The sequence below is a fragment of the Leuciscus leuciscus genome, assembly GCF_965113295.1.
Source record: "Leuciscus leuciscus genome assembly, chromosome: 6".
Taxonomy (NCBI): Eukaryota; Metazoa; Chordata; class Actinopteri; order Cypriniformes; family Leuciscidae; genus Leuciscus; species Leuciscus leuciscus.
Window position 1 is genome coordinate 18,753,835 of NC_138730.1, and position 10,035 is coordinate 18,763,869.

Genomic DNA, 10,035 nt, shown 5'->3' on the forward strand with positions numbered 1-10,035 from the left:
TATTAGATTTAAAAATATATATCCTTGGAACAGCTTACAATGTAAGCATTATTTTCTTTGTGAGAGCAGTGAGTGGGTGCGTGGGGCAGTAAAGGAGGAGGAGCACGAGCACCGTGTGTGTGTATTATTAGAATAGCGACACACACACACTTGTGCTGCTCCACTCACTGCAAGCATGGCTGGCGACTCTGAAACACATCTTCAGGACAGAGAGGAGGAGAACGGCCACACCATCCGACAGCCTTTCCTCATCGGTGTGTCTGGAGGCACCGCCAGTGGAAAGGTTTGAGCTTTAGAGGGTTTATCAGTAAAACCGTACAGACTCAGCTATTATCATGTCGGTTAACGGGAGTTTTCTATGACGCCGGTGCCTCCAGCTACCGCGTGGCTTTAGTCAACTCACAATGAAATATATAACAAAACACATTATAAATACGGCATCGGGGATTTTAAAATGTATTCACATCTCGTAGGTCAAAATCTATACACCATTTTGTCATTCGACAAGTCTTTTGTCATTCATTAGTGGAAACGGTGAGTAAATTATTTCTAAAACGCGAATTTAAAACTTAAACTAAGCGACGGCCCATAATTTGTCCCGTTAAGATGTGTCCAGATTTCGTGTTTATCGTCGTAATAAATGTCGATAATGTAATGTTTTAGCTCCACGTGGCGTAATTCATTTTGAATGATCACCTTTTATGTTGTCGTTTATTTGTCTGCGAGCCACCTTGAATGTCTAAATCGGATGTTGACGTTTGCTACGTGTTTATTTCTAGCCAGACGCCTTTTAAGTCGCAGTTAAAAATGTAACAAAAAAAAAGATGCCACTTCCTCTTTGTAGGCGACCGAAAGTTGCGGGAACATGACGTCATAAAAGCGGAGGATGTTTACATTGTCCCAGTGACCCCGTTTTAGCAACACGTCATTAATCTTCCGCTGACCTTCATGTGCAGGAAATGTAACGTTAACTCCCACCGCGAAAGAATTACAGCTGGACTTCTGAAGTGTCTCTTAAACCATGTTACTTGCAGTCAAAATGTGGTTTGTCCACACTTTCTGCTGCCTTGTGTTCATGGTGTCCGTGTGTGAGGGAATACACGTTTCTCACCTGATTACAAATAATGACTGACACAAATGATAACTGCTGTACAGTTGGCCCATGGATAAAGCCAGCCCATGGTTCCCTGCTGAATTTCCTTACATGGGAGATCTGACCCACCCCCAAGGCATTATACCACACCACAGTTCACAGCACATGTCTGCAGAGACGCCAAGTCTTCTTTATCTACAGTTCAAGTTAAAGGGAAGGATCACACAGATATGGAAATGTGGTCACCATTTACTTGCCTTCATGTTATGAATAACATAAGAAGATATTTTAAAGAATGTTGGTAACCAAACACTTCTGGTGTTCACTGACATGACCATTTTCATTTATAGGTGAACTATCCCTTTAACACTGTAAATAATTAGATTATATATATATATATTTTTTTTTTTTTAAAGGAACAATTTATTGAATACACTAGATTTAAAAAAAAATCACATTTGATACATATGGCTCATACTTGAGGCCCATACTGAGCAAAAGCAGTTTGCTAGCTACAAACTAGCTTGTAATGAAATCAATTAAATCTTTATTACAGTTTAGAATACTAACATAAAATGCATATAAGTATCAGTTGTCGCTCTATATCTCCCAATAATGTCTTAGTAAGATGATATTTAAATGCATGGTTTTATGATCAAGGCTCTGTAGTTTTTATTGTGGGGGCAAAACATATAATACAATGCAATACAATGATGATTGAGAGATTAATAAACATTCATCAAAAGCCTGTTTTTTTTTATATTTGATACCAGATAACATCATTTGATTACATGATTCTTCAAAAAATATATATGTTTTGTTAATCAAGTAAACCCAAGTTGCTTTAGTCCGGTAATTGTTTATCTTGAAATATTACTAACAATATCAAATTTATTCTTATGTTTACTTTATAAAAGTCACCAAAACTTGAAGGTGGACATTTTCATCAATCATACTAAAATATATTTGACTAACTAAAAAGAATAAACCATCAATCAGACGGCAGAATGTGTACAACAGGTTCTTTGGTAATTTGATAATTTAGAGGCCTCAAATATGTTACAGTACGCTTTATAGGGTTAATAATACAAAAACTGTGGCTTTAGGATGTGTATATGTGAACTGGGTATCTTAAAGAGTTTGGCACTTACTAAGTCCTGTGTCCTGTCTTCAGTCTTCAGTATGTGAGAAGATCATGGAGCTGTTGGGCCAGAATAAAATTGACCGTCATCAGCGGCAGGTGGTCATCCTCAGTCAAGACAGCTTTTACAGGGAGCTCACGCCTGAACAGAAGGCCAAAGCACTCAAGGGCCAGTTTAACTTCGATCACCCAGGTACTATAAGGTCTGAGGGTTGTTCAAGGAACCCTTTTTTCTTCTTCTGTGGAACACAAACACCATGAAGGCCTTGATAGACTCGCGGAGAAGTTCGAAATACGTGAGCAGCGGTATACTGTTATACACATTAATATGTGCTTTCCTTTCAGCAAACAAAAATTAACAGCGGTAATTAAGATAGCATTTGATCACAGTGATGTGGATTGTTTGTTAGGCAATTCGGCACTCCAGTTAAGTCACGTTTATTTATATAGCACTTTATACTATTGTTGTCACGATACTGGAATCTCCAACTTCGATACGATACCTTGAAAATATTGATAATCGATACCACAGGTAAAACTGCCATATATACCTCCTTACAGAAAATTTATCTCGTAATTTAGTTGTAATGGCTTACACACAGCACAGGGAGGCTTTATATGAATCGTTGAACTACATTTACCAAAAAAAGACGTGTAAACCGTCAGTAATAAAATAAGAATAAATAAACCGAATGCAATAGCACAGATAAATAGAATAGAATAAAGAGGCAAATGAAATAAACATGGCTTTAAGTTTTTCAGGTGAGTCTAACAGTATTATTCAGGTAAGAACTACTACAGAAATTAAAGTAATCAAATGTAAAATAGCACTAGATAGTTCACATTGTAAAAAATTAAATACAGATTTGTAACTTTAATTGTAAGCATTAGTCAAGAGCAGTAAATTATTTTCTCTTTTTCTTTTGTTCTTTGATGAACATTGACAGACAGCAGCAGGTTTATTAGGCTTCTGTCACTTTAAGAGCGTATGCACTGATCCAATATACTGATACATGCTTTTTCTCTCAACTATTTACCTTACGAAACTGACTGAATTTACATGAATACTCGGCAAGACGGGCATTTTGACCTAATTTTGTTTGTATTTTGAACGTTTAAGCGCAATAAGCCATGAACAAGTCCTAGTCAATTTGGTTCTCGTGAGCTGTTTGTGAGACGGCTTTATGAGAGCGCCACATATATAGATCAGAGGTGCACGCTTTTGGTGTGAGCGAGAAACCCGCGGGAATTACTAAAATTATGCGCAATACAAGCACTATTCAGCCTGAGTGAGTCTTGTTGATCAACATAATGTTTGATTTTAGACTGGTTATAATCAGGTAGACAACACGTAGTAGCGTTACGTTACTGTTCGTTCCTCTGGCCTGGCTGAGAACAAGCTCTGGCTCTAGAACGCGAAACATTCTGGTGGACAAGGGGGTACAGGTCTTCAATTTTTGTTTGATCTAAAGGATTTAGAAGATGTGTCATATGGACTACTTCTTTTAAGGATTAAAATTGCATTGTCTCTTTGACTAGCTTCTTATTGAATAGAGAATAACTGTTGAATAGAGAATAATCTGTTCATCACTGTTTCCCTAATTCTTAGATGCTTTCGACAATGAGCTCATCATGAAGACTCTGCGCGACATCATTCAGGGGACCACTGTGCACATCCCAGTTTATGACTTTGTTAGCCATTCCAGGTCAGCGCTGCTCTCCCTGTCGTTTCTGAAGGTGCTGTTTTGGGCGCTCTGATATCACTGCTGAATGACGTGTTCTCCAAACCTCTTACAGGAAGGATGAGTTTGTGACCGTGTATCCAGCGGATGTGGTTCTCTTTGAGGGGATTCTCATGTTCTACTCACAAGAGATTCGAGATCTGTTCCAAATGAAGCTGTTTGTGGACACGGACCCAGACACGCGCCTCTCGCGAAGAGGTAGATGCATTGTGGGGCATTTTCATTGATTCATGGAGCAATTTGGTTTAGGTTACACAGACAAACACACACACAAACAAAAGAAAGTTTGGAAACATTACTATTTTTAATGTCTTTGAAAGAAGTCTCTTATGCTCAGCAAACCTGCATTTTATTTGATTAAAAAATACAGAAAAAACAGTAATATTGTGAAATTATTACAATTTAAAATAATGGTTTTCATTGGCCATTACTCCAGTCTTCAGTCACATGATCATTTTTCTTCATCAATGAATCCTTAAAAAAAGTGTAATACAGGTTTCAGGAAATCATGTGAGACTGGAGTAATGGCTGATGAAATCCATTCTTTTAAAATTACTATTTCACAATATTACAGTTTTTTTTTTTTTCTGTATATTTGATCAAATAAATGCAGGTTTGCCGAGCATAAGAGACTTCCAAAAACACTTCAAAATAGTAACATGGTACTATCCAATGGTAACATGGATCATTTATAATTTTATCACTTAATCATTAGGCTGTACTTCCAGCTATAATATCTGTGTTGAGGTAAAATGACCGTGAATGTTTAGTCATATCGCCCAGCGCTGTCCCTTAGCATTAGTTATGTAGACTAGCACAGACTAATCATGAAATACTTTCATGTTTCACTCAGTGTTGCGGGACATCAGTGAGAGAGGCAGAGAGTTGGAGCAGGTTCTGAACCAGTACATCACCTTTGTGAAGCCGGCCTTTGAGGAGTTCTGTCTTCCTGTGAGTATCTTCGTAAACGTCTTTCTAAATCCAATCCTGACTGCACTGTTTTGTCAGGACAGGCATCACATATATTAAAGCGCAACTCTCGCCTAAATGCGATCTACCCGAGGTAAACTTTCTTTAAAAACAAAATTAGGATGGAAACGCCACTTTTAAGTTTGACCGGATTTCCGTTTTCGGTCAAATTGCCTTTTGAATGAGAGTGAGAGTATAGCAGTACCCCTAGCACTCCCATTCAAAAGGCAATTTGACCGAAAACGAAAATACGTTCAATCTTAAAAGTGGCGTTTCCATCCTAATTATGCTTTTAAACGAAAGTTTGCCTCGGGTAGATTCACAAAAAGACCCTAGGTTGCATTTTGACGAGAGTTACGCTTTAACTTGATACTTTCCATCTGCTTTCTCTATTCTTAATGCCCTAAATGATCTTTACCGTTTATTTTTTGCAGACCAAAAAGTATGCGGACGTCATCATCCCTCGAGGAGCAGACAATCTCGGTAGGGTAATAAGAGCAAGTTTATCTTTTTAATACACACTATGGAGAGAGATTTAACTTGATGTGCTTGTATTCCATTTCTCTCTAGTGGCAATCAATCTGATCGTGCACCATATTCAGGATTTCCTGAACGGAGGATTCACCAAACGACAGAACGGTTTACAGAACGGCCACGGGACACCCAGACAAAGGAGGACGTCCGAGTCGAGTAGACCTCACTGACCTCGCTGTGACCCTTCCCTCCATTGAGGAGAGGGCAGAACTGAATAATTCACAGTGGCATCCCGTTGAGAATAAGGGGATGCAGGAGCTGAAATGCCTTTGTTATTGTTACTATTATTTGCATTTGAAATGTTGTTGTGGATAATTGTTTGCTTTTACAGTTTTTCAGAGGGTTTTGAAGGTGCTGTATGTTTTTGGAAGATTTGATTACACACTCAACCTGTCCTGTCAGTGTCTATGCTTTCTCAGCTACTCAGAAAATAAATGAATAGTATGGAATGTTTCGTAGAGACAACATTGATCACAGTGCTATTCGCACACATACTTGAAGTCAGAGCTCAGGTTGGGTGGGTTGTTCCATCCACAAAGAAAAAAAAAAACCCTACTACCTCATATCTGAGGCCCTTTTATGCGTATGAGTGAAGAGATGCGTATGAGTGAGGAGATGTGTTTTTCGTAAAGATGGCATTATGGTACACTAGTATTATGGTACACATGTCATTTAAGTTTTTTTTTTTTTTAGCTTTCTAGTTGAATCTCAATGTTGTTACGTGGTTCTTCTAATTGTAGTCTTTTGTACATATAACGTGACCCAATTTGTCATGTTTTGTCTATTATATTTAGTGTTACCAGAAAGGGTTTTTGCCCACAGTATCTCAGTGTGCATGGAGTGTTAAATTTTATGCCAATTATACCAGTAATAATACCTGATTCAGTGTAAAACCAGATTAAAATCAGGGATTACAGTCAGATATGTTAGTTTTTGTAACAAAAAATACCTCAAATCCTTGTATCGTTAACACCAAGAGACTGATTACCAGAATTTTACTTTAGTAACCCTGTGCACACTGCTTCAATGAGCCTGTTTCCTTTCCCCTTCATGACTCTGTGCCATTTTCTTTTTCTAGGAATTATTCACCAGATAAATTATTTATATCTGGTTGTGACGAATAACCCACTATGTTGTGGTGGAATAAAATAATAAAACTATAAAAATTAAACTCTTTTTGGTTCTTTGTACACCTCTCTTCCATCGTTTCATGCATGTAATACCACACATGTCCGCTAGGCGGAGCAGCTGTCGTGGCATCTGTCGCAGTCTTTCTGCGCAGTTGGATGACGTAGAGCAACAGAGGCGTGGCTCAATATGGGGGTATGTGTGAAAGCAGTGCATACTTGCCTTTAATAGAAAACCAGTGAATTGTTGCTCCTCTAACTATTTCTTTTTGTCCATGTAGAAATTTGGGTTGCAGTTTAAAGCGACTTTGGAGAATGTAACAAACGTGAGGCCGGAGGGGGATGATTTCCGCTGGTATTTAAAGGTAAAGTGTTCATGTCGCTGCTAGTATGCAGCAGTGTCACAGGCTGCCAGTCAAACAGTGTATTTAGTTGCTCACTGTTTTAATGGAAATTGAGAAATAACTAACTTTTCAGCATATATAATTCCATTACATGTTTAGAATCATTCGTAAATGTGATGAATACTGATAATTCTTAATAGTGTTGAAGTTTTCAGTGGCCATGTGTGTATAATGACGTAATTTAAAGGGATAGCTCACCCAAAATGTTTAATTGTCATCATTTACTCACCCTTAAATTTGTTCCAAACCTGTATGAATTTCATTCTTCTGCTGTGCACAAAATAAGATATTTTTAAGAATGTCGGTAACCAAACAGTTGAACAATTGACTTCCATAGTAGGCTATGGAATTTTTTTACTATGGAAGTCAATGGGGCCAATCAACTGTCTTAAATTTCTTCTGAAATGAAAAGAAGAATGAAATTCATACAGGTTTGGAACTTTTTCATTTTTGAGTGACTCCTGTCTTTGCAGCTGAAGTGTGGGAATTGTGGTGAGGTGTCGGATAAATGGCAGTACATCACCTTACTGGTAAGTTGCAAAGTGTGGGAAATATAATGTGGGGAATTACAATGTTAACTGCATATTCCTTTTCAATATTTTGTGGAATACTGCATTGAATCATGAAAGTTATTCATTGACATATTGATTTTTTTCTAGTTTCTTTCTGTTGAAAAAATGCATAAAACATAATAGAAAAGTGATGATACTGTGATAAATGATAATATGCAGGGACAATATGGAATAGTTAACTCAAAATTAAACTTTTGCCATCATTTACTCATCCTCATGTGGTTACAAACCTGTAGGATTAAAAAAATAATAAGATAATAAGATGTTATTCATTCCAAATCTCACTGATACAAGCGCAATTTTGCATTTGTGTGACTTTGTATGAAAAATTGCTGTGGAATGTTTAATAAATGGCTTAAGTACATAAATGTCAAGGTCTGTATTGTGATCGCTAGCCCTTTCCTCCCCTCAGGACAGCATGCCCCTGAAAGGAGGACGAGGGAGTGCTAGCATGGTGCAGAAGTGCAAACTCTGTTCTCGGGAAAACTCAATAGGTAACCTAACTTCTAGCTAGTAAATGTGCTGAAAATCTGCTTCCGTATGGGCCAAATCTCCAGACAAGTTGCACCACAATATCTTCTTTATTGTTGTTTCTACATTTTTGGTTGTGCCATGGGGTCATGGCTCTTATTGGACTTAACTGGATGTCTTCCTGTTTCCAGATATCCTGAAGGACACAATTACACCTTACAATGTAAGTAAGGCAGATTACATTTATTTTGAGGATTGTTTGTTACTTCAAAAGCCACATTGTACCAAGTGAAGGATGCAATTGCATATGAATATTTACAGATGCATATGTTCATGAATTATATCTATTTTCTCTCCTGTAGGTAGAAGACAGTGAAAGGTTTAAGACAATGGTGCAGTTTGAGTGTCGAGGCCTGGAACCAGTCGATTTTCAACCTCAAGTGAGATATTCCAAGTATTTAAGTAGTGTGTATATACACTGCCCGACCAAAAAAAAGGTTGCTGTTTGGATTTCAATTGGCAAATGCTTACTAGAAGTCAATGAATGGATAATTTTTGCAGTCATTATGATGTTTCTAGCTTGTAATATGTTTGGCAACAGTTCTTCTAACCCAAATTTATGGAGTGTGTAGCTTTTAATTTCTTAAACAACCATGTAGGAAGACACATCATGGCCATATTCCAGGATGACAATGTCAAGATTCATCAGGCTCAAATTGTGAAAGAATGGTTGGGAGGGAGCATGAAGAATCATTTTCACATATGAATTGGCACACACGAATCCAGACCTTAAATTCATTGCAAATCTTTGGGATGTGCTGGAGGAGACTTTACAGAGTGCTGGACTCTTGTATTGTCAATACAAGATCTTGACCAAACATTGATTTCCATAACCCACCATTTATTTTGTATTTTATTTTTTGGGCCAGACAGTGTATATATTGCCACTCAAAAGGTTGGGGTCATTTAAGAAAAAAACTCAGAAAGATGCATTAAATTGATTAAAAGTGACAGCAAATACATGTTTAACATTTTTTTTTAAATGAAATAAATCCTGTTCTTTAGATCGTTTTATTCATCAAAGAATCCTGATTAAAAATGCATCAAGGTTTTCAACATTAATGAGAATAATAATAATAATAATAAGAAATGTTTCTTGAGCAGCAAATCATCATATCAGAATGATTTTTGGATGAAGACTGGAGTAATGATGCTGAAAATTCAGCTTTTCCATCACAGGAATAACTTGCATATTAAAATATATTTAAATAGAAAAGTTGTAATAATATTTCACAATATTACAGTTTTTTAAATTTTGATCAAATAAATGCAGCCTTGCTGAGCATAAAAGACTTCTTTCAAAAACATGTAAACATTTGAATGATACCCTACATAATTATATAAGTCAAATGATCTTCAGAAGCTTTATAAAATGCATAAACATTCATCTTGTTGCTCTGCAGGCTGGTTTTGCTGCTGGCGGAGCGGAAACCTCCTCTCAGTTCCCTGAAATCAACCTGCAAGAGAAGGTAAGAATTCTCTCAGTCATTTCACACCTTTGTTCAGTTCATTCAGGAGGTCACAACACTCTCTTTTAACATGTTTCAGGACTGGACAGACTACGACGAGAAAGCCAGTGAGTCTGTGGGGATCTACGAGGTCACACATCAATTCATCAAGTGCTGAAACAATAAAGAGGCCAGAGTGAAAAAGAACTGACTGGTTACTGAGTGAAGATTTAAATTGACTACACCACCACACTCTTGATTGATTGTTGTGTAGTTGGTAAAAGAACACTTTTTGTATGCGTGAGATGGACAGTATATTGTTCGTGTAACAATAATAAAGTATGGAATTATATGTTGTTGTTTGTCAGCATGCATGTGGAAACTACATTGACATGTCCTTTTATAAATAGCAGGGCTTGCAAGCCAGCAAACTATTTTTTTTAAAAGAAAAGAAAAAAAGAAAGTTTTTTGGTA

General features: G+C 37.1%; 2 protein-coding genes across 2 annotated transcripts; both read left to right on the forward strand.

Moving 5' to 3' along the window:
* Positions 1 to 124: 124 nt before the first annotated feature.
* uck2b (uridine-cytidine kinase 2b) lies at positions 125 to 5,928 on the forward strand. The gene is made up of 7 exons (XM_082173838.1): positions 125 to 283; positions 2,268 to 2,427; positions 3,844 to 3,940; positions 4,032 to 4,174; positions 4,830 to 4,927; positions 5,380 to 5,428; positions 5,516 to 5,928. Exons 1-7 carry the CDS (start codon positions 176 to 178, stop codon positions 5,647 to 5,649), a joined length of 789 nt encoding a protein of 262 aa, XP_082029964.1. The 5' UTR covers positions 125 to 175; the 3' UTR covers positions 5,650 to 5,928.
* An 813-nt stretch (positions 5,929 to 6,741) lies between these two features.
* Positions 6,742 to 9,913, forward strand: czib (CXXC motif containing zinc binding protein). Its single transcript, XM_082173853.1, has 8 exons — positions 6,742 to 6,802; positions 6,888 to 6,971; positions 7,484 to 7,540; positions 7,995 to 8,076; positions 8,245 to 8,276; positions 8,416 to 8,493; positions 9,517 to 9,582; positions 9,662 to 9,913. The coding sequence occupies exons 1-8, from the start codon at positions 6,797 to 6,799 to the stop codon at positions 9,737 to 9,739; spliced, it is 483 nt and encodes a 160-aa protein (XP_082029979.1). The 5' UTR covers positions 6,742 to 6,796; the 3' UTR covers positions 9,740 to 9,913.
* The last annotated feature ends 122 nt before the right edge of the window (positions 9,914 to 10,035 follow it).